This window comes from Leucopleurus acutus (genome assembly GCF_964270905.1).
Source record: "Leucopleurus acutus genome assembly, chromosome: 9".
In the NCBI taxonomy this organism is placed as follows: Eukaryota; Metazoa; Chordata; class Mammalia; order Artiodactyla; family Delphinidae; genus Leucopleurus; species Leucopleurus acutus.
The window spans coordinates 108,734,813-108,759,646 of NC_139144.1; the positions used below are offsets into that span (position 1 = coordinate 108,734,813).

At 43.5% G+C, this 24,834-nt stretch overlaps 1 protein-coding gene across 2 annotated transcripts in view; it reads right to left on the reverse strand.

Moving 5' to 3' along the window:
- Window positions 1–24,834, reverse strand: part of VIPR2 (vasoactive intestinal peptide receptor 2) — a 76,355-nt gene that overhangs the window by 13,274 nt on the left and 38,247 nt on the right. Inside the window, exon 5 of one of the 2 annotated variants that reach the window (XM_082845981.1) lies at window positions 16,956–17,053. The exons of the other annotated variant lie outside the window; for it this stretch is intronic. Coding sequence (XP_082702107.1) covers window positions 16,956–17,053 — 98 coding nt within the window. The remainder of the gene's footprint in view (window positions 1–16,955; window positions 17,054–24,834) is intronic. 2 annotated transcript variants of the gene reach the window in all.

Below are 24,834 nucleotides of genomic sequence, written 5' to 3' on the forward strand. Positions count from 1 at the left end.
TTTTTTTTAACATCTTTATTGGAGTATAATTGCTTTACAATGGTATGTTAGTTTCAGCTTCACAACAAAATGAATCAGTTATATATATACATATATTCCCATATCTCTTCCCGCTTGCGTCTCCCTCCCTCCCACCCTCCCTATCCCACCACTCCAGGCGGTCACAAAGCACCGAGCTGATCTCCCTGTGCTATGCGGCTGCTTCCCACTAGTTATCTACCTTACATTTGGTAGTGTATATATGTCCATGCCTCTTTATCGCTTTGTCACCGTTTACCCTTCCCCCTCCCCATAGCCTCAAGTCCATTCTCTAGTAAGTCTGTGTCTTTATTCCTGTTTCACCCCTAGGTTTTTCATGACATTTTTTTTTTAAATTCCATATATATGTGTTAGCATACGGTATTTGTCTCTCTCTTTCTGACTTACTTCACTCTGTATGACAGACTCTAGGTCTATCCACCTCATTACAAATAGCTCAATTTCGTCTCTTTTTATGGCTGAGTAATATTCCATTGTATATATGTGCCACATCTTCTTTATCCATTCATCTGATGATGGACACTTAGGTTGTTTCCATCTCTGGGCTATTGTAAATAGAGCTGCAATGAACATTTTGGTACATGACTCTTTTTGAATTATGGTTTTCTCAGGGTATATGCCCAGTAGTGGGATTGCTGGGTCATATGGTAGTTCTATTTGTAGCTTTTTAAGGAACCTCCATACTGTTCTCCACAGTGGCTGTATCAATTTACATTCCCACCAACAGTGTAAGAGGGTTCCCTTTTCTCCACACCCTCTCCAGCATTTATTGTTTCTAGATTTTTTGATGATGGCCATTCTGACTGGTGTGAGATGATATCTCATTGTAGTTTTGATTTGCATTTCTCTCATGATTAGTGATGTTGAGCATTCTTTCATGTGTTTGTTGGCACTCTGTATATCTTCTTTGGAGAAATGTCTATTTAGGTCTTCTGCCCATTTTTGGATTGGGTTGTTTGTTTTTTTGTTATTAAGCTGCATGAGCTGCTTATAAATTTTGGAGATCAATCCTTTGTCAGTTGCTTCATTTGCAAATATTTTCTCCCATTCTGAGGGTTGTCTTTTGGTCTTGTTTATGGTTTCCTTTGCTGCGCAAAAGCTTTTAAGCTTCATTAGGTCCCATTTGTTTACTCTTGCTTTTATTTCCATTTCTCTAGGAGGTGGGTCAAAAAGGACCTTGCTGTGATTTATGTCATAGAGTGTTCTACCTATGTTTTCCTCTAAGAGTTTGATAGTTTCTGGCCTTACATTTAGGTCTTTAATCCATTTTGAGCTTATTTTTGTGTATGGTGTTAGGGAGTGATCTAATTTCATACTTTTACATGTAGCTGTCCAGTTTTCCCAGCACCACTTATTGAAGAGGCTGTCCTTTCTCCACTGTACATTTCTGCCTCCTTTGTCAAAGATAAGGTGACCATATGTGCGTGGGTTTATCTCTGGGCTTTCTATCCTGTTCCATTGATCTATCTTTCTGTTTTTGTGCCAGTACCATACCGTCTTGATAACTGTAGCTTTGTAGTATAGTCTGAAGTCTGGGAGCCTGATTCCTCCAGTTCCTTCTTTCGTTCTCAAGATTGCTTTGGCTATTCTGGGTCTTTTGTGTTTCCATACAAATTGTGAAAATTTTTGTTCTAGTTCTGTGAAAAATGCCAGTGGTAGTTTGATAGGGATTGAATTGAATCTATAGATTGCTTTGGGTAGTAGAGTCATTTTCACAATGTTGATTCTTCCAATCCAAGAACATGGTATATCTCTCCATCTATTTGTATCATCTTTAATTTCTTTCATCAGTGTCTTATAATTTTCTGCATACAGATCTTTTGTCTCCTTAGGTAGGTTTATTCCTAGATATTTTATTCTTTTTGTTGCAATGGTAAATGGGAGTGTTTTCTTGATTTCACTTTCAGATTTTTCATCATTAGTATATAGGAATGCCAGAGATTTCTGTGCATTAATTTTGTATCCTGCCACTTTACCAAATTCATTGATTAGCTCTAGTAGTTTTCTGGTAGCATCTTTAGGGTTCTCTATGTATAGGATCATGTCATCTGCAAACAGTGACAGCTTTACTTCTTCTTTTCCAATTTGGATTCCTTTTATTTCCTTTTCTTCTCTGATTGCTGTGGCTAAAACTTCCAAAACTATGTTGAATAAGAGTGGTGAGAGTGGGCAACCTTGTCTTGTTCCTGATCTTAGTGGAAATGCTTTCAGTTTTTCACCATTGAGGATGATGTTTGCTGTGGGCTTGTCATATATGGCCTTTATTATGTTGAGGAAAGTTCCCTCTATGCCTACTTTCTGCAGGGTTTTTATCATAAATGGGTGTTGAATTTTGTCAAAAGCTTTCTCTGCATCTATTGAGATGATCATATGGTTTTTCTCCTTCAGTTTGTTAATATGGTTTATCACATTGATAGATTTGCGTATATTGAAGAATCCTTGCATTCCTGGAATAAACCCCACTTGATCATGGTGTATGATCCTTTTAATGTGCTGTTGGATTCTGTTTGCTAGTATTTTGTTGAGGATTTTTGCATCTATGTTCATCAGTGATATTGGCCTGTAGTTTTCTTTCTTTGTGACATCCTTGTCTGGTTTTGGTATCAAGGTGATGGTGGCCTCGTAGAAGGAGTTTGGGAGTGTTCCTCCCTCTGCTATATTTTGGAAGAGTTTGAGAAGGATAGGTGTTAGCTCTTCTCTAAATGTTTGATAGAATTCGCCTGTGAAGCCATCTGGTCCTGGGCTTTTCTTTGTTGGAAGATTTTTAATCACAGTTTCAATTTCAGTGCTTGTGATTGGTCTGTTCATATTTTCTATTTCTTCCTGATTCAGTCTTGGCAGGTTGTGCATTTCTAAGAATTTGTCCATTTCTTCCAGATTGTCCATTTTATTGGCATAGAGTTGCTTGTAGTAATCTCTCATGATCTCTTTTATTTCTGCAGTGTCAGTTGTTACCTCTCCTTTTTCATTTCTAATTTTATTGATTTGAGTCTTCTCCCTTTTTTTCTTGATGAGTCTGGCTAGTGGTTTATCTATTTTGTTTATCTTCTCAAAGAACCAGCTTTTAGTTTTATTGATCTTTGCTATTGTTTCCTTCATTTCTTTTTCATTTATTTCTGATCTGATTTTTATGATTTCTTTCCTTCTGCTAGCTTTGGGGTTTTTTTGTTCTTCTTTCTCTAATTGCTTGAGGTGCAAGGTTAGGTTGTTTATTCGAGATGTTTCCTGCTTCTTAAGGTGGGCTTGTATTGCTATAAACTTCCCCCTTAGAACTGCTTTTGCTGCATCCCACAGGTATTGGGTCGTTGTGTCTCCATTGTCATTTGTTTCTAGGTATTTTTTGATTTCCTCTTTGATTTCTTCAGTGATCACTTCATTATTAAGTAGTGTATTGTTTAGCCTCCATGTGTTTGTATTTTTTACAGATCTTTTCCTGTAATTGATATCTAGTCTCATGGCGTTGTGGTCAGAAAAGATACTTGATACAATTTCAATTTTCTTAAATTTACCAAGGCTTGATTTGTGACCCAAGATATGATCTATCCTGGAGAATGTTCCATGAGCACTTGAGAAAAATGTGTATTCTGTTGTTTTTGGATGGAATGTCCTATAAATATCAATTAACTCCATCTCGTTTAATATATCATTTAAAGCTTGTGTTTCCTTATTTATTTTCATTTTGGATGATCTGTCCATTGGTGAAAGTGGGGTGTTAAAGTCCCCTACTATGAATGTGTTACTGTCGATTTCCCCTTTTATGGTTGTCAGTATTTGCCTTATGTATTGAGGTGCACCTATGTTGGGTGCATAAATATTTACAATTGTTATATCTTCCTCTTGGATCGATCCCTTGATCATTATGTAGTGTCCTTCTTTGTCTCTTCTAATAGCCTTTGTTTTAAAGTCTATTTTGTCTGATATGAGAATTGCTACTCCAGCTTTCTTTTGGTTTCCATTTGCATGAAATACCTTTTTCCATCCCCTTACTTTCAGTCTGTATGTGTCTCTAGGTCTGAAGTGGGTCTCTTGTAGACAGCAAATATATGGGTCTTGTTTTTGTATCCATTCAGCCAATCTGTGTCTTTTGGTGGGAGCATTTAGTCCATTTACATTTAAGGTAATTATCGATATGTGTGTTCCTATTCCCATTTTCTTAATTGTTTTGGGTTCGTTATTGTAGGTCCTTTCCTTCTTTTGTGTTTCTTGCCTAGAGAAGTTCCTTTAGCAGTTGTTGTAGAGCTGGTTTGGTGGTGCTGAACTCTCTCAGCTTTTGCTTGTCTGTAAAGGTTTTAATTTCTCCATCAAATCTGAATGAGATCCTTGCTGGGTAGAGTAATCTTGGTTGCAGGTTTTTCTCCTTCAACACTTTCAATATGTCCTGCCACTCCCTTCTGGCTTGCAGAGTTTCTGCTGAAAGATCAGCTGTTAACCTTATGGGGATTCCCTTGTGTGTTATTTGTTGTTTTTCCCTTGCTGCTTTTAATATGTTTTCTTTGTATTTAATTTTTGACAGTTTGATTAATATGTGTCTTGGCGTATTTCTCCTTGGATTTATCCTGTATGGGACTCTCTGTGCTTCCTGGACTTGATTAACTATTTCCTTTCCCATATTAGGGAAGTTTTCAACTATAATCTCTTCAAATATTTTCTCAGTCCCTTTCTTTTTCTCTTCTTCTTCTGGAACCCCTATAATTCGAATGTTGGTGCGTTTAATGTTGTCCCAGAGGTCTCTGAGACTGTCCTCAGTTCTTTTCATTCTTTTTTCTTTATTCTGCTCTGCAGTAGTTATTTCCACTATTTTATCTTCCAGGTCACTTATCCGTTCTTCTGCCTCAGTTATTCTGCTATTGATCCCATCTAGAGTACTTTTAATTTCATTTATTGTGTTGTTCATCGTTGCTTGTTTCATCTTTAGTTCTTCTAGGTCCTTGTTAACTGATTCTTGCAATTTGTCCATTCTATTGTCCATTCTATCTCCAAGATTTCGGATCAACCTTACTATCATTATTCTGAATTCTTTTTCAGGTAGACTGCCTATTTCCTCTTCATTTGTTAGGTCTGGTGGGTTTTTATCTTGCTCCTTCATCTGCTGTGTGTTTTTCTGTCTTTTCATTTTGCTTATCTTACTGTGTTTGGGGTCTCCTTTTTTTTTTTTTGCAGGCTGAAGGTTCGTAGTTCCTGTTGTTTTTTGTGTCTGTCCCCAGTGGATAAGGTTGGTTCAGTGGGTTGTGTAGGCTTCCTGGTGGAGGGTACTAGTGCCTGTGTTCTGGTGTATGAGGCTGGATCTTGTCTTTCTGGTGGGCAGGTCCACGTCTGGTGGTGTGTTTTGGGGTGCCTGTAGACTTATTATGATTTTGGGCAGCCTCTCTGCTAATGGGTGGGGTTGTGTTCCTGTCTTGCTAGTTGTTTGGCATAGGATGTCCAGCACTGTAGCTTGCTGGTCGTTGAGTGAAGCTGGGTGCTGGTGTTGAGATGGAGATCTCTCGGAGATTTTTGCTGTTTGATATTATGTGCAGCTGGGAGGCCTCTTGTGGACCAGTGTCCTGAAGTTGGCTCTCCCACCTCAGAGGCACAGCACTGAGTCCTGGCTGCAGCACCAAGAGCCTTTCATCCACAGGGCTCCTTAATTTGGGATGATTCGTTGTCTATTCAGGTATTCCACAGATGCAGGGTACATCAAGTTGATTGTGGAGCTTTAATCCGCTGCTCCTGAGGCTGCTGGGAGAGATTTCCCTTTCTCTTCTTTGTTCTCACAGTTCCCAGGGGCTCAGTTTTGGATTTGGCCCCGCCTGTGCGTGTAGGTCGCCGGAGGGCGTCTGTTCTTTGCTCAGACAGGACGGGGTTAAAGGAGCCGCTGATTCGGAGGCTCTGGCTCACCCAGGCCGGGGGGTAGGGAGGGTCACGGAGTGCTGGGCGGGCCTGCAGCGGCAGAGGCCGGCGTGACGCTGCAGCCTGAGGCGCGCCGTGCGCTCTCCCAGGGGAGCCGTCCCCGGATCCCGGGACCCCGGTAGCGGCGGGCTGCACAGGCTCCCCGGAAGGGCGTGTGGCTAGTGACCTGCGCTCGCACACAGGCCTCCTGGCGGCGGCAGCAGCGGCCTTAGCGTCCCATGTCCGTCTCTGGGCTCCGCACTCTTAGCCGCGGCTCGCGCCCATCCCCTGAGCTCTCCCAAGCAGCGTTCCCAATCCTCCCTCCTCGTGCACCAGGAAACAAAGAGGGACGTAAAAGTCTCTTGCCTCTTCGGCAGGTCCAGACCCCTCCCCGGACTCTCTCCCGGCCAGCCGCGGCGCACCAACGCCCTGCAGGCTGTGTTCACGCCGCCAACCTCAGTCCTCTCCCGGCGCTCCGACAAAAGCCGGAGCCTCAGCTCCCAGTCCCGTCCGCCCCGGCGGGCGAGCAGACAAGCCTCTCGGCTGGTGAGTGCCGGTCGGCCCGATCCTCTGCGCTGGAATCTGTCCGCTTTGCCCTCCGCAGCCCTGTTGCTGTGCTCTCCTCCGCGGCTCCCAAGCTCCCCCACTCCGCCTCCCGAAGTCTCCACCCGCGAAGGGGCTCCTAGTGTATGGACACTTTTCCTCCTTCACAGCTCTCTCCCGCTGGTACAGGACCCGTCCCTATTCTTTTGTCTCTGTTTAGTTTTTTCTTTTGCCCTAACCAGGTACGTGGGGGGTTCCTTGCCTTTTGGGAGGTCTGAGGTCTTCTGCCAGCGTTCAGTAGGTGCTCCGTAGGAGTTGTTCCACGCGTAGATGTATTTCTGGTGTATCTGTGGAGAGGAAGGTGATCTCCGCGTCTTACTCTTCCGCCATCTTCCCGGAAGTCCCCTGGCTTTAATCTTAAGGCTTCTTTTTTATGGAAGTTAATCATTTATTTAACTATTCCTTATTGTATATTTAAGATGTTTGCAGCTTTGCATTATGATAAATATTTTTGTGCATAAACCTTTTCCCTTATTTCTGACTTAGCGCCTTAGATCAGAGTCCTAGAAACAGGAGTTCAGCATAAAAGTATAAAGCAAAGCCGTGCTCAGTTGAGCCTGCAGTGGCATGCCCCCACTTCACAGATGTGCATCTTTGCAGCAAATTTCCGGCAAGACCCACATCAAAGGACCTGTCTCTGAACTTAACTTTATGTGATATTTTGCTTCTCTAAAAAATGCTCAGAACATTTTGTTTATAGTTATTTTACAACACTTAAATTCTGCTTTGGAGAAGACTTAATTGGATACTTGCTTTGACTCTGACTTTTAATTGTCTGGAGTCTTTAAGAAACAAGCTGTCCCACACAGATGCACTTCCAACATTGTTAAACATTAACTCCTTAGGGTTAAGTAAAGTTTACAATTTTTGAAGAACATTAAAAAATGTATACTAAAATAGACTTCCACCTGTGGCTAGGAAGGGAAGCTTATCTGACTTCCCTCCTACTAGGGGGTCAATGTGATTTAAAAAATTATCTACTTGGAGAGCAGCGGAAGCAGCTAGGACTCGAAGGACAGGGTGCTGGTGAGGAGGGAGGCACTGAGGCTCTTTGGGCACCCACCTCCTCTTGTCTCCTGGGCTGTTGGTTAACCTATGTCTCAGGGCACAGCAGCCAATTAGAGAACAGGGGCCCAGAGCTTGTAACATCGTTACTGGACAGAATGGACAACAAAGGAAGTTAAGGGCTTTCAAGTTAACAGACTCCAGGAGCAATGATTCTGGAGAAAAGGAAAACACAGAGAGCCCAAAATTCAGCACGCAGTTATCTACTGAGGTTTTCCTTTCCTTTTTCCATTTCCTAAGGTGTTCATGTGTTGGATGAGTAGAAAGATTCCCAGGCCTTCATCTGAAACCCCTAAAAGGCTATGACGTAGGAATAATGACAAAACAGCCTTCACAGAGCCTGAAATACAGCCTCCAGTCAACTCAGTCCCTGCCTGGCTCAGGCTGGTCTGCCCATGTTGCTAGAAAAATTAAATCCTCTCTGTAGTAAGAGATCATCTAAAGTCTCTACAATTTAATTATATGTAATTTCAATAAATTAATAAGTATGCTATAAACAGTACCAAGTGATCAAATACAGTTAAAAAGGAAAAAACAAAAACAAAAATAAACAGAGAACAGAAGGAGATCCAGACGCTGGCATTTTAAGACATGGACTGTAAAATTACTCTGATTAATATAGCCAAGAAAATTGGTGAAGATATGGAGAACCTTCTTAGAGGATGGAATTAATTGTAAAAATCAAATGGAAAATTGAAAACTTAAAAAATAACCCTGAAATTAAGAATTAAATAGCTGGGTCTAACATTAGAGTAGACACTGTAAATCAGAGTATTATAAGTTGGAAAATAGATCAGTAGAATATGTCTAGACGAAAATAGAGAGAAACAAAATAATGTAAAATATAAAGAAATAGGAACTATATGGGAAATGATGAAAATGTTAAACACACTTGAAAATGGAGCTTCAGGAGGAGAGGAGAGAGGATAAAGTAGAAGCAATATTTGAAGAGATACTAGCCAAGAATTTTTGAAATTGATAAAATACAATAACAGATTAAAGAAATTCCACTAACTCCAAGAAAGAGGATTACAAAGAAAACCACACTAGAGCCCATGATAGTATAACTGCTAAAAACCAAAGACAAAGAAAAAAGTCTTCAAAGCACCCAGAGAAAGACTCATCCTTCAGTGGAATAATGGTGAGACTGGCAGCTGACTTTTTCAAAAGAACTAATGATGCACATCTTTAATGTGAGGAAAGAAAACAACTGCCCACAAAAAATGCAATACTATCAAGAACACCCTCAGACATGAAGGCAGGGCGTCCCTGGTGGCGCAGTGGTTGGGAGTCCGCCTGCCGACGCAGGGGACGCGGGTTCGTGCCCCGGTCTGGGAAGATCCCACATGCCGCGGAGCGGCCGGGCCCGTGAGCCATGGCCACTGAGCCTGCGCGTCCGGAGCCTGTGCTCCGCGACGGGAGAGGCCACAGCAGTGAGAGGCCCGTGTACAGAAAAAAAAAAAAAAAGGCAAAATTAAGATGATCTCAGGCAATCAAAAATCATGAGAATTCACTCCTGGGAGGCCTGTGCTGAAGGAAACACTAAAAGGAGATCTTCAGGCAGGAGGAAAATGATCCTGGATGGAAACATGAAAATTGAAGGAGGAATGAAGAGCACCAGGACAGACAGACAGGCAACTGTAAATAAACACTGACTTCCAGACAACAACCGTAATCATGCCTTGTGGTACTTATAAAATGCTGTGAAGTCTTGAGTTGACTGGGAAGCAGTAAAAATAGTAACTGGAGGTTAACACCTATGAGACAAGGATGCATGTTGTTAATATGGGGTGAAAACCAGAAGAAGAATAATAGAATATATAACTAACAAACTGAAAGGGGAAAATTGGAATAATAAAAATACTTGACAATTTAAAAAGAAACACGAAGTGACTGCAGGAGCAATGAAGCAGCTGAGACAATTGAAAGCAAAGAGATAGAAGACGGATTAAAACTCCAAGTTGTCAGTAACTAGTCTAAATGTGAGTGTAAAATACTGTATGTAAAAATAAAAATAGACTGGAAATAAAAAGCAAATCTCAATTAAATGGCGCTTGTAAAACACTCAGATTAAATATAAAACAGGGAAGTTCAAAGTAGAAGCACAGAAAATATATGTTGCAAAAATCAAATGAAGGAAAGCTAATATAACTACGTTAATATAAAAGTAGACTTCTTTAAAATCAAGGGACATTACTAAACATGGACAGTTTAATAGGAAAATAAAACATTAAATGGGTATGCCCCTAATAACATAACCTTAAAATATATAAAGCAAACAGTGAAAGAAATAAAAGAAGAAATAGACAAGTCCACAATTATGGTTGGAAATTTAAATACATGTCTGTCAGTAACTGATAGAACAAGTAGTTAAAACAAACAGTAAAATTTAGAATATTTAAATAACATGATCGTCAAAATTATGTAAATGACATATGTAGCATACAAACCAACAACTGTGGAAATTATATTGTCTTCAAATGAAAATGAAACTTTTACTAAAATAGACCACATTCTGAGTCATAAATCAAGTCTCAACAAATTGTAGAGGATTTAATTCATGTGGTTTGCTCTCTGATTACCATGAATTAAGCCAGATTACCATGAATTAAGCCACAATCCAACTTGTTACTAATTTTCTATTCAGCTTAGAAATTAATCTATAGTTTCCTGTAGCCTATGAGTTAAAAAATAATTTAAAAAAAGAGTTTAGAAAAATTAGAACTCAATGATAATGGAAAACACATATTTAAATGTAAAAGATGGAACTAAAGCAGGTCTGAGAGGGAAATGCGTAGGTATAAATAAACGCATTTTAAACAAAGGAAGGCTGAACATACACCTAACTTAAGAAGCTAGAAAAAGCTACCACATAGAAACCAGAGAACGCAGAAGGAAGGAAACAGTGAAGATAAGAGCACAAGTCAGTAAATTAATGAATCAGCATACAGGGGAGAAAATTAAAGTCCAAAGTTGGTTCTTGGAAAACACTGATAAAACTGATAAAGCTTTATACAGTAAGATTCATCAAGATACAAAGAAGGAAAATAAAAATGACCAATACCAGGAACGAGAAAGGAGATATAAGTATAGCTTTTACATACGTGAAAAATATAATAAGAGATATAGAAATGTAGGTGAAATGAATAGCTTCCTTGAAAAATACAACTTATAACTAACATAGGAGAAATAGAGAATCTGAATTGTCATATGTCTGTTTTAAAAACTTGAACCTTAAAAGAAAACCTTCCCACATGACAACTCTCCGCCCAGATGGCTTCACTGGTGAATTCCACAAACGCTAAGGAAGAAATAGCACCTTATCTAACCCACACCATTCCACAGGATAGGAAAGGGGGGCACTTTATTATTCACCTATGGACCAGCACAACTGTCATATCAAAGCCTATCTTACGAGAAAGGAAAATTATATCAAATTCATGACTGTAGACACAAAAATCCTCAACAAGACACTCGTAAACTAAACTCAGTTATATAGTAAAAGGATAATATATCACAACCAACTAGGGTTAATTTTAGGAACGAAAGGTAGATTTAATATCAGAAAATCTACCTATGTATTTTTTCACATTAAATGAACAAATGATAAAAACCATCCGCTCATCTCAATATACGCAGAAAAATCATCATAAATTCAGCATCCATTTGTGATTAAAAACTCAGAAAACTGGGAATTGAAAGGAATGCTCTTAATCTGGTAAAGAGTATCTTCAAAGTATCTGCAGCAAACGTCACGCTTACAAGTGAAATATTGAGAGCTTTCACTCTGAGCTCAAAAATAAGAAAAGGTGGTCCTCTACCATCACTTCTATTCATACTGTGCTTCACAAAAACTTGAGTTGCATATAAGAAGAATCCAGATGAGTTTACAGAATAATTATAAAATTCATAAATAAGTTTGGCAAGTCTGCTGAAGCAAGATCAATGTATCAATGTCAATTCCTTTTCTAAACGTTATGTGCACACAAATATATACAACAGCATAAACAAATACCTCAGCATGACTATCAAAAGACGTCCATGGTGTTTACTCAGAGAACCACAGAATATTACTGAAAGAAATTAAGAAGGCCCAAACCAATGGAAGGATCTACTGTAATCACTGGTTGGATGATTAAAAACTGTAAAGATGTCCAGTCTATCAAGCTGATCTACAGATCCAATGCAATCCAAAATGAAATCCCAGGAGAGTTTTTTTAATGGCTACTGACAAGCTGATTAAAACAATTCACATGTAAGTGCAGATGACCAACCTCTTCCTAGTGAGAAAGAGGCGCTGACAGATTTACACTGCTGGAAGTCAGGGCTTAGTGTAAAGGCACAGCAATGACAGCAATGTAAAAACGGCACGTGATAGATAAAGAGGGAAATAGGACAGAGCAGGGCATCCAGTCCCTTGATACACAGTCACAAAGATGCCTTTGCAACGCACTGGCACAGGTGGGCTTTCCAGGTAATGGTCCTGGAGAAACTGAATACAGAGAAAGCGAATGAACCTTAACCCCTACCTCACACCATACACAAGAATAAATCACCAGTGGATCATAAACCTGTACATGAGAAGTTAAAATAATAAAAATTTCTAGATGATAACAAAGAAGAACATGCCAGAGATATTTTAAACAGGCTCAGGAAGCTCTGACTATAAAGACAGATGGTCAATAGGCTTCATTAAAATGAAGAACTTTCGCTGATCGAAAGACTCATTAGGGGGGTGTAAAGTCGAACCACAGTGCTAGAGATAAAATCTGTGATACCCATATCTGACGAAAGGCTGCTCTTACAGGACTCCTAAAAATTAACTTAAAAAAAGACAGACAGCTGAATAGAAAAATGAGCAAACACTTGAAATGGTCCTGCAGAAAAAGAAGTTTCCAAACACATTATATCATTATTCACCAGGGAAATGCACATTAAAAACACAATTCTATATTACTATAGACAATGGGGGTGGGAGGTGGAGTGGAAGGAGTCTCCGCAAGGCAGGTGGGCACGTGCAGTACCTGGAGAGACTACACCTGTGCATGGCCTATGACAGGAGACACATATGAACGTAAAGTAAACGTGAATATAAATATAAGTGTGCACACACACACGCACGTCTGAAGAACTGTGTACGCGCGTGCTGGAGAGAACTCACAAGAATGTCCACAGCAGCCCTGCTTGTGGTCGCCCCAAACCGAGAGGCACCCACGTCTCCGTGGACACTGAACAAAGAAATGAGTTGTGTTATCTTCACACAGCAATAAAAAAGAACAGGATAACTGCACGCAACAATTCGGATGAACCTCCCTGCAAAACGCTGAACTGGGGAGACTGGGGCGTTCCTTCTGTAAGATCCTAAAATAGGCAAAAGCAGTGCGTGGTGTCAGGACTCTGAATAGCGGTCACCTTCTGGGAAGTGGGTGGTGACGGACACACAGCGGCCTGGACATCGGCTCCTGGTGCTAACCGTGCTGGATGGCGACCTGGGCGCTGTGCTCCCTGGGGACAAGCATCACGCTGCATGTGGAGCCCTGCCCACGTCCCTGCATGCACACTTCACTCAGAAAAGTCCATTTCTGTGTATTCAGCGTGACCCCAGACCTCGGTAATGACGACATTAAATACGACACAGGAGCAGTTCTGAAGCTCAGTGACCCTGCGCTGTGGTCCGACGGCTGCAGGCTCAACGCTGCCTCGGCCTCGCGTGCTCCTCGTGCTGGGAGCTCTCATCTCTCCAAACCCTTTTCTTTCTTTTCTTCTTTTCTCCACTCCCCTTCCCTTTCCCTCTCCCCATGTCTCTCCACTGAGTGGGGCTGGGGTTTGTTGCTGTCCCCCAGGGGAGCACAGCCCCTCCAGGTCAGCAAGCTGTCCAAACGAGTCACGTTGCCGGGTCTCTCAGCGACGCCTTCACCACACATTTAAAGTTTCACTTCCAGGTACTGATCTAACGGATGATGGATGTAACTGAAAGTGTGTCTCCAGATGAGCCAGGCTGGAATCCGCCCCCTGATGGTGGCATGAATGGACTCCCGAAGGCGAACGGGGTGAAGGTGGTGGTGGATCGGGGCCCTGCGCTCATCCGCTCAGCAGCCTGGGACACATGGCACCTCCGAGGCCTCCTCCTCTAACTGGTAAAGCTGGGACGTGAGAGCACTTACCTGGTGGAGGTGTCGTAAGGACCAAATTAACAAGCCCCTATGAAATGCATGGCACAGTGTGTTAGCAATTACTGTTGCTATTCCTGGGCCTGTGAGGACCGGGGCTGCCTCGTCAGTGCCTGGACCACAGGCCACACTCGAGGACGCCAGCAACAGTGACCGCCCATGACTCCCACACAGAACCAGGCCCCGCGTTTGATACCCAAGTCTGCATGCCCTTCGGGAAAGAAAGAGACGAAGAAATGAGATGTTCCATTTCTCCACTGTAAAGTAAGAACCTAAGTGTCCATCGACAGATGAATGGATAAAGGTGTGGCACATATATACAATGGAATATTACTCAGCCATAAAAAGAAACGAAATTGAGTTGTTTGTAGTGAGATGGATGGACCTAGAGTCTGTCATACAGAGTGAAGTAAGTCAGAAGAAGACAAATACCGTATGCTAACACACATATATGGAATCTAAAAAAAAAAAAAAAGCTTCTGATGAAACTAGGGACAGGACAGGAATAAAGACACAGACCTAGAGAATGGACTTGAGGACGTGGGGAGGGGTAAGGGTAAGCTGGGATGAAGTGAGAGAGTGGCATGGACATATATACACTACCAAATGTAAAAGAGATAGCTAGTGGGAAGCAGCTGCATAGCACAGGAAGACCAGCTCGGTGCTTTGTGACCACCTAGATGGGTGTAGAGAGGGTGGGAGGGAGACGCAAGAGGGAGGAGATATGGGGATATATGTATACGTATAGCTGATTCACTTTGTTATACAGCAGAAACTAACACAACATTGTAAAGCAATTATACTCCAATTAAGATGTTAAAAAAAAAAGAACATGGTTGCTTGATGCTTTCGTAGCTTATGGGCTATATTTTGGAGAATAAATGTTCGATGACTGCAAAGAATTCTGTTTCCTGGGTGTAATCACCATGACAATGGAGCATGTTATTTTTATAACATGGATTTTAGAATTAACTCAGTCTCTCAGCTCTCCAGGGAGGTGGCATCAGCAGACGGAAGTGGGAAGGGTGCCCGAGTTGAAGGCAGAGCCTGGGACTGTACTCCATCCCTGGGCTCTGGGCACTTTTTCCTGGGATCATTACACACTGAACCAGCAGAATGACAGCCAATGCAGACACGTCCTTTTTCTAACTAAGAAGTGTCACCTGCAGCTGAAGAATGATGTCCATGTAAAGAAGACTGTGATATGCATAAAAGCATTGGAGACTCTCTTAATGGATCATGACCGTATTTGCAATAATTCCAGAATGCTATTGCTGGCTAGTTGTTAAATACATCATGAAGTGCAAACCTGAGGGAGATTGCTGGGTCAAGAATATGGATTGCTCAACATGGGAGCTCTTTAAAAACAAACTGAAAATTTTCTAATTCAAGTTACCCTGTGCTGGCTTACCTCCCTAAATGTTTCCTTTCTTTTTTATATTTAACAATTTCAAGATTTAAAAATGTACAATAAAATGCAGAAGATAGCAGAACAAATATTAATATAATACCAGTGTTTTTTTAAGAATTTTTTTATCATATAAAATATTATAGGTCTTCCCCACACTTTTCAAAGTGCAGTTCTGGGTTAAAGGCATTGCCTCATTCTTTCTGAGAATTATCAACTACCTCACAGCCAAGATGCCTGAAACTAGAGGAGCGCCACTTAACGTCTGCTGAGATCTCCGCTACCCGCTCCATCACCTCCACTCACTCAGTTTTCTTCCAAGTATGGACCTCCTAATGTTCTAGAAACACTCCATTTGTTATATCACTGATTTTATATGAAGACCGGCTAACATTTGAACTATACTTTAGCAAAGGGAAATAAGATATGTGGTGTGTGGGAGGAAAATAAATGTGGAGTTGGTGTTGCCAAGAGAACCTCCAGATGGAGCCAGAGGCCGCGAGGAAGTGAGGCCACCACGTCTCAGCCGGACGGGATCTAAGCTCTGACCACTCACTGTCCTGACGAGGCGTCCAGAAGGTCTGCACAGTGTTCCAGAAACTCAGGTACATATCAGACCCCACCCCCTGAACAACTTGCGGCAGCCTGTCCCTTAAGGACAATATTTCCTTCTGCATCAGAGCCAATCCTAGCTCTTGCCAGACAACTTCAACAACCTGCGGCTCTTGCCTTTACAAGCCCCGACTCCTTCTCTTCCCTGGAACCCTCTCAGCTTTACCTGAGTCTGTGTTTCTCGAATTGCAATTCCTGAGACCCCAAATAATGCTCTCTGTTCTCTACAGATTATTTTTTGACAGGTGATCAAAACCCTGTTAAAATAAGCTGGATATCACCCATTTTACTTAAGGCTAGTGATGCTTAAGACACAGATTTAATCCTAAAAACTAGAACCTTTTCTCAGATAGAAGCGTCGACCTCCATCCTTGAACCCTGACCACCAGCCACACAACGTCTGTCATTAACTCCCAGAGACTTAGCACAGACCTAGGAGGGTCCAGGAGCAGGGGAAAAACAGGCGCCGTTCAGAGAGCACCTCCCACATGCCATGCAGGCTCCATCAGCCTCCATGTAGACGCACAGAGAAGCTAAGCAATTTGTCCAAGGTCACACAGCTGCTAAGAGACTGACCCAGGATTTGAACCTGTCCTCATGCTCCTGAACAAATGACAGTGTCTCTTAACACAGCACCCACTGTGAGGCCCAGATGTGGGTGCTTCTGAGTGGGAGGGGAAGGCCAGGGTGCCTCTGTATTTTCAAAGCATTTGCATATTGCTGTTTAGTAAATAACAGTTGAGCTGCATTCTTTTTTTTTTTTTTTTTGCGGTACGCGGTCCTCTCACTGTTGCGGCCTCTCCCATTGCGGAGCACAGGCTCAGCGGCCATGGCTCACGGGCCCAGCCGCTCCGCGGCATGTGGGATCTTCCCGGACCGGGGCACGAACCCGTGTCCCCTGCATCGGCAGGCGGACTCCCAACCACCGCGCCACCAGGGGAGCCCCTGAACTGCATTCTTATCCATGGTCAGTACTGTCTCCTCATATGAGCAATGCAGAGTATTTAAATACAAATGTCAACATTAGCATCATATTTCATGCTGGCATTTTCCCAGGGAGTTTGGTTGGCTCGGCACAGAGGAGGGCTTGGAGCTAGTGGTTTCTGCCCTCCTCTGATGGGCCGAGACGGCTTAAATGGGTGATTTCCTGTCTCACGTTTCTGGCAGGATTGCTCATTTCTGCCACTTACCTGAAGAGGCAAAGAATTATGCTTCCGGTTGTAAGGGAAATCAGAGAGACACTGTAGCCCAGGGTGTAAATGGCCTTCACCAGAATATAAAACGTGATCTGAAAGAGAGGAAAGTGCATCTGTAAGCTACTGGTGGCCGGCATTGGACAACGGGCCGGGTTCCTGATCCCACCGTGCGTTCCCTTCAGGTCGGGCTATGGGCTGCTGATGCTGGAACACACGAGGCAGCCTTGTCTTGGAGTTCCACCTCCATCCTAGCCCAAAATGGCACTCTAAACACCAACCTGTTCCCCTATAATTCATTGTGAACAACCTGGGATGGTTTCCATAAAGCAAACCTGCATGGAGGGAGCCGCCTGGGGAAGCAAAGGAAGCAAGGACGTGGGGACCACATTCGGAGGAGGCTTCGAGGCGCCGCCCCGAAGCAGCAGGTTGGACGCGCTCAGCCTTCCGGGTGGGAGAGAGGAAAACCACTGAGCCCGTCTTAACCTCCAGGAGCGAGCAGCCCGCTGAGGTGGGCGCTGGCCCAGCCCTGCGGTCTTCCCCGAGGCCACCCTGCCAGCTGCCGCTAGAACCAAGCGGGTCTGGACCAGGAAGACACCGCCCTACGTAGGGGCTGCCGCCTGCCTCCCGCAGGGTGCGTTCTTCCTCCCCCAGTGAATTCCTGGTGTGATCTGGGTCTTAAGGCAGCGAAGACGGCGGAGCTAAGCGTGAAGAAACAGCAAATCCTGCCTCGAGCGACCCCGTCTGAGGCCTCGCAGGTCGGCGTGTGGGATTTGTCGCTTCGTGGCTTCCAGCCTGCGGGGGAGAAAGCAGAGGGCGAGCTGGGCTTCTCAACCGTCCTTGGAAACCCTGATTTCAGGTTCTGTCCCTCTCCTGTTCGCCTCCTGACGCAGGATTACAGGCAGGACTGGGGTGTTCGGGGCAGCTGCCACCGCGTCACCTGTGGCAACAGTTCAGGTTAAACAGTTGGAAAATGAAATATTTCAAACCCACTGAAAGCACAGAAAACAACGTGATGACCGCACACGCACCTGCAGACAGACGCCAGAACCGGACCGGCCATTGAGTAAAACTGCGGGGGGCCCACTGCCGACCCCGCGGCTTGACCCCGCCCCCCGTGAGCCTTCACACCTTCACGCGTGTGTCTGCGCTGCTTGCCGTCCTGTGCCGCTTCCCCCTGTTCTTAGCTGCCCGCCCTTTAGTATTGCTTTCCATTGTCTTTGCTGGGTTTCCCCATGTTTACCCTTTTGTCTTACATTTTTCTTGATTCTCAGTTCTTCCTTCTGGTTTCTTCTTTCCCCTGAAGCACACTCCCTACGCACGTTTAGTGGGGGTCTGCTGGTTGTGGACCCATCGGGTTTTGTTTCTCTTTCAATTCTGAGCAGCAGCTCAGCGGGTGGGTTCTGGGTACGGCGAGGCCCCCACTTGGGAGGCGGCTGCGTCCGCGCAGTCTGTCTTTCAGGTTCTCCGCAATTTGGTGTGTTCTAGTTTCATCACAGTGGCCTGGCTGTGCATTTTCTTTTATTCACGGTGCTTGCGGTGGTCGGGGTCTCCGTTTCTCCTGCTGAGACTGTGATCCGATTGATGCTGGGCCACCACCTGATGCCCAGAAACTGCTCTATTTCCCACCCCCTCGTCCCTCTGCTGCATCCGGGCAGTTTCTTTGGCTCTACCTTCCGTGTTCCAGAATTCTCTTTTCATCTGTATCTGATGTGCTGTTTGATATACCTACTTGATTTTCATTTTTTAAAATTAAGGTTGATTTACAATGTTGTGTTAGTTTCAGGTGTACAGCAAAGTGATTCAGTTATGTGTGTGTGTGTGTGTGTGTGTGTGTGTACACACACACACACACGTATATTTTCTTTTTCAGATTCTTTCCCATTATAGGTTATTATAAGATACGGAATATAGTTCCCTGTGCTACACAGTAGGATCTTGTTTATCTATTTTACATATAGCAGTGTGCATATCTTAGTCCCAAACTCCTAATTTATCCCTCCCCCACTTTGCCCTTTGGTAACCATAAGTTTGTTTCCTATGTCTGCGAGTCTGTTTCTGTTTTGTAAATAAGTTCATCTGTATCATATTTTATATTCCACATATAAGTGATATCATACGATATTTGTCTTTCTCTGTCTGACTTAATTCACTTAGTATGAGAATCTCTAGGTCCATCCATGTTGCTGCAAATGGCATTATTTCATTCTTTTTATGGCTGAGTAATATTCCATTGTATATATGGACCACATCTTCTTGATCCATTCATCTGTCGATGGACATTTAGGTTGCTTCCATGTCCTGGCTATTGTAAACAGTGCTGCTATGAACATAGGGGTGCATGTATCTTTTCAAATTATAGTTTTCTTTGGATATATGCCCAGGAGTGGGATTGCTGGATTGTATGGTAATTCTATTTTTAGTTTTTTAAGGAACTTTCATACTGTTTACCATAGTGGCTGTATCAATTTACATTCCCACCAACAGCGTAGGAGGGCTCCCTTTTCTCCACACCTTCTCTAGCATTTATTATTTGTAGATTTTTTTTTAATGATGACCATTCTGACCAGTGTGAGGTGATACCTCATTGTAGTTTTGATTTGCATTTCTTTGATAATTAGCAATGTTGAGCATATTTTCATATGCCTATTGGCCATCTGTATGTCTTCTTTGGAGAAATGTCTATTTAGGTCTTCTGCCCGTTTTTTTTTTTAAATTAATTAATTAATTTTTGGCTATCTTGGGTCTTAATTGCTGCGCATGGGCTTCCTCTAGTTGTGGCGAGCAGGGGCTACTCTTTGTTGTGATGCACGGGCTTCTCATTGTGGTGGCTTCTCTTGTTGTGAAGCACGGGCTCTAGGCACATGGGCTTCAGTAGCTGTGGCACGGGGGCTCAGTAGTTGTGGCTCATGAACTCTAGAGCATAGGCTCAGTAGTTGTGGCACACGGGCTTAGTTACTCTGTGGCATGTGGGATCTTCCCGGACCAGGGCTCGAACCCATTTCCCCTGCATTGGCAGGCGGATTCTTAACCACTGTGCCACCAGGGAAGTCCCTGCCCATTTTTTGATTGGGTTGTTCGGAGTTTTTTTTGTTGTTATTGAGTTGTATGAGCTGTTAGTATATTTTAGAAAGTAAGCCTTTAATGGGTGCTTTTTTTGCAAATATTTCTCCCATTCCGTAGGTTGTCTCTTCATTTTGTTTATGGTTTCCTTTGCTGTGCAAAAGTTTATAAACTTGATTAGGTCCCACTTGTTTATTTTTGCTTTTATTTCTATTGCCTTGGGAGACTGACCTAAGAAAACACTGCTTTGATTTATGTGAGAGAATGTTTTGCCTATGTTCTGTTCTAGGAGGTTTATGGTGTCCCGTCTTATATTTAAGTCTTTAAGCTATTTTGAGTTTATTTTTATGTATGGTGTGAGGGAGTGTTCTAACTTCATTGATTTACATGCAGCTGTCCAGCTTTCCCAACACTACTTGCTGAAGGGACTGTCTTTTCTCCGTTGTATATTCTTGCCTCCTTTACCGAAGATTAATTGACTGTAGGTGTGTGGGTTTATTTTTGTGCTCTCTGTTCTGTTTCATTGATCCATGTGTCTGTTTTTGTGCCAATACAATGCTGTTTTGATTACTGTAGCTTTGTAGTATCATCTGAAGTCTGGGAGGGTTATGCCTCCCCTTTGTTCTTTTTCCTCAAGATTGCTTTGGCAATTCTGGGTCTTTTATGCTTCCATATAATTTTTAGGGTTACTTGTTCTAGTTCTGTGAAAAATGCCATGGGTAATTTGATAGGGATGGCATTAAATCTGTAGATTGCTTTGGGTAGTATGCCATTTCAACAATAATAATTCTTCCAATCCAAGAGTATGGGATAGCTTTCCATTTTTAAAATCATCTGTAATTTCCTTTATGAATGTTTTATAGTTTTCAGCATTTAAGTCTTTTAACTCCTTGGTCAGGCCTATTTCTCAGTATTTTTTTCTTTTTGATGCAATTTTTAAAGGGGTCTTTTTTAAATTTTCCCTTTCTGATATTTCATTGTTACTGTAAATGAATGCAACAGATTTCTGTATGTTTTAGTTTTCTTTTTTTTTTTTTTAAGGTCTATTTTTTCCCCCAGATCAGGTCCTTTTTAGAGTATCTCATTTTTGGTTATTTTCAATTTCCTCTTTTTTTTAAAAAATAAATTTATTTATTTTGTTTATTTTTATTTTTGGCTGTGTTGGGTCTTTGTCACTGTGCACAGGTTTTCTCTAGTTGCGGAGAGCAGGGGTTACTCTTCGTTGTGGTGCCTGGGCTTCTCATTGCAGTGGCTTCTCTTGTTGCAGAGCACAGGCTCTAGGTGTGTGGGCTTCAGCAGTTGTGGCTTGCAAGCTCAGCAGTTATGGCTCATGAGCTCTAGAGCACAGGCTCAGTAGTTGTGGCGCACGGGCTTAGTTGCTCCACGGCATGTGGGATCTTCCTGGACCAGAGCTTGAACCCGTGTCCCCTGCATTGGCAGGCAGATTCTTAACCACTGCGCCACCAGGGAAGCCCTAACAAAACATTTTAAACGCACTTATTTGTATTCTTTGCCAGATGAATCCATTGTCTCCAGTTTCGAGGATGTAATTTCACTGATCGTCATCTGCTGACTGGTTCTTTGTGTAGTTTGTACATTTAGGTGTGAGCTCATCTTTGGGGTTGATCTATGGGAATTTGGGAGGCCTGGGCAAGGATTTTCTCCAGAAGAACCCGTGTTTGCATCTGCCAGGCTCCCCAGTGCTACCAGTTCAGGAACGCTCTACCTGGATGTCTCAGCTCAGAGTTTCCATACTGGGCAGCATAACAAGAAAACCCAACTTGGAGGAAGGCACACCTGTCGCGACAGATTCTCGGGAAAGCCTGGTAGATGGGAAGGAAGACACCTCAGCAGGGGAGCTGGTAAAGCAAACAAGTTAATCATGACCAGGAAAAGCCTGAGCTCATCAGCAGTGAACCAGGTGCAACTAAAATAATAAGAGAGCATTTCTGTTTGTTTTATAAAATTGGTGATAACTGAAAAAATATGAAACTGCTGGTGAAGGTATTAGCTAAATGGGCATCACATCTGTTCCTAGTGGAAACACGCACTGGCACATTTTTTGGAAAGCTGTCTGACAGTATAATTAAAAAGATGAAAAATATCCTTGTCTTACTTCACATCCTTTAACCAGGAATTTGAGATTTGTGCACAGGTTTGTTTATTGATTAAAATAACAAGATATTAGACAAAACCTAATTTGTGAACAATTGAGTAAATTCAGCATATTCATAAAATAGAATATCACACTGCCCTTAAAAATCTTGTTTTCGAAGGATACTGACTGATTTAAGAAAATGTTCATGATATATTTTATAAAACAAAACAAGCAGAGTGTACATTAAGTACAATGGTAATTTTGAAGTAAATACATAAAAACGGGGAAGAGACGGGGGTGGTGTACTGCTCATGTGTTCCTCTTGGAAGGTCCCCCCCTTTCCTGTTCACACTAGTGCATGTATGATCAGAGGGGCAGAAACGGGAACCAGTTACGCACGCACCACACGAGAACAGTCCGCTGTTCACGGGTTTGTAACAGGGCCTTCAGTCTTCAGTTCCTAGTAAAATTACTATCAAGTCCCTAAGGGAGAAAATACCTATTTTCTTTACCACCTGTAACATCCATAATCTGCACCACAAACTTCACAAAACAGAACTAAAGGCGCAAGTCCTTGGGGGAAACACAGTGAGTCCAGGGCTCACTCTCCCCTCGTAACTTCTTTGAGATTAGAATGTGCTGCTCCCTGTCAGGGTGGGGGACTTATTTAAATGTTCCATTGTGATAATTTTTTGATACACAAAAGATTTATTCCAAATGTCTGGCGAATTTAATATTCATTTTTGACACTATCAGGATAGTAGGATGACATCCTCCCAACACTCATTCTTATGAGCTTTATGAGTTTATAGAAGTCTTAGGACTAGACATCTATAAGGGCTTGTTTTCCTTAAGCCAACAAAAGGTGATCAAAGAACACGTTGGACACTCTGCAGTTTTTAACTCTTTTCTTTGTAAGTATTTTGGGCATCCCCTATGCTTGAGGTCCATGAAAAGGACCCTGCCACCTCCTTTCTTATCCTGAATAAACATTCACTTTTATATTTAAGGTCGTATTCTTTTTCTTACAGAAAGTCCTCATACTGTTTAAGCGTGGGGCCCACAGGACAATTCCTGGGCTTGTGGCCTCACTCAGTGTGGAGAGCAGAGGACAACCTGGGTGGGGGGCGCTTGCCCCCGAAGATGATTAAATGACAGGTGTCCACGAACACCGGTCCGCAATGGTGGGCCTGAGAATGTCGCCAGTGGGACGCCCGAGGGGCAGCCGGGGGACACATTTCCAGGGCTTCGGCATGAGCCCCCCACCGACACTGGATGCACACGTACCAGGATTCCTGTCACCGCAAGGTTCTACCAGGGAAGATGTTCTCAAACAGTCACACGTTACAATCGCAAGTTTGAGACTGGATTTACTTGTAAAAAAGGAGTTGAACATGTGTCACCATCATCACGTGATCCGGCAGTGAGGAGAACAGGTCAGGAACGCTCCCCTTTCTCCACGCTTCTGAGGGGCCTGCGGTGGGCAAACACAGGACCCGCCACTCTGAGCCTTCCGTGGGGGGTCCTGCCTGGGACGAGATGGCGGCCCTTCCCCACTGGCTGTCACCCAGGGCGGCTTCCTAGTCCCCAGCAAGTGTGTGGGACTGGGTGACGTGCAAGTCGTCTTCCAGCTCTAACTTTCCATAATCATACATGGCCCTGGAGCTACACGCATAGCCCTCCTCAAGGAACACTGCGGGCCGGCCAGTGTTTCCAAACACTGAGATATAACTAGGCGACTGAAGCCTCCGCTTGCCTGGGCCAGGCCTGGTTTATGTCTGCTGTCCCGGAGTGACTATTAATAGCTCCCCTTTTTCTCTTGAAAGGCCAGGTTTGGCTGACTTTTTAAACGATGACCCTATTTATAACTCAGTAGTGGCCACGCCATCAATTTCCTAGGTAACAACCAATATTTAAAGAAGGTAGCACAGAAAATGTGGCTTTGTGAAACGTTTGTGTTGGGTCACAGTGTGAAATGCATTTCTAACTGTGGATTTTAGTTAAAAAAAGTTGAAAGCCCCTTGGCTAGACCAGAGGTTCCTGATTCAGGAAACTTTCTGATTAGAACCTTGCGCGGCCCGACGCCTCACTCTTCGGCTGACGTGAAACACCCTGACGTGGTCTCTTCTGAACCTGCTGATGCCACGTGCATCACTGTCTGGGAAACAGTGGCTCCTCCCAGACCTTTTAGTAACGATTAACCTTCGCACGAAGGGCTGAGGGAATGCGAGTGAAACCACCATTGCTACCCAGCATCTGTCTAAGGACGGGTTCCCCTGGAACAGAAGGCACAGCCCCTGTCTCCGGGGTATGTAGGTCTTGTTGGGTAAATAAGACCAACACAGACCCCGAAAAATGCTGACCCGCGTCTCTTACTCTGAACTCAGAGCGAGTGGCTGAGGCATGAGCAGGGGCACCTAGTAGCTGAAGGGCAGCACGGATGGGCGGGTGGCCCGGAGGAGACGCGCCAAGTGCTAGGGACCCGGGCGACGTCACTGGCCGGTGCGGCAGGGTCGTCTGGGCTCCCCGTGGAGACATTAGTCACGGGTGATGCTCACTCTGCTTCTCCCCGGCCCCCTGGCTTCCCAGGGCAGCACCTCAGCTCTGATTCCTCGGCCAGGTCTTTGGGCTCCTCCGAGAAGGCGCTGCAGGGGCCCACACACGCCATGTCCTGTGTGGCAGCAGGCAGAGGGCCGAGTGGGCAGCGTCTGCTTC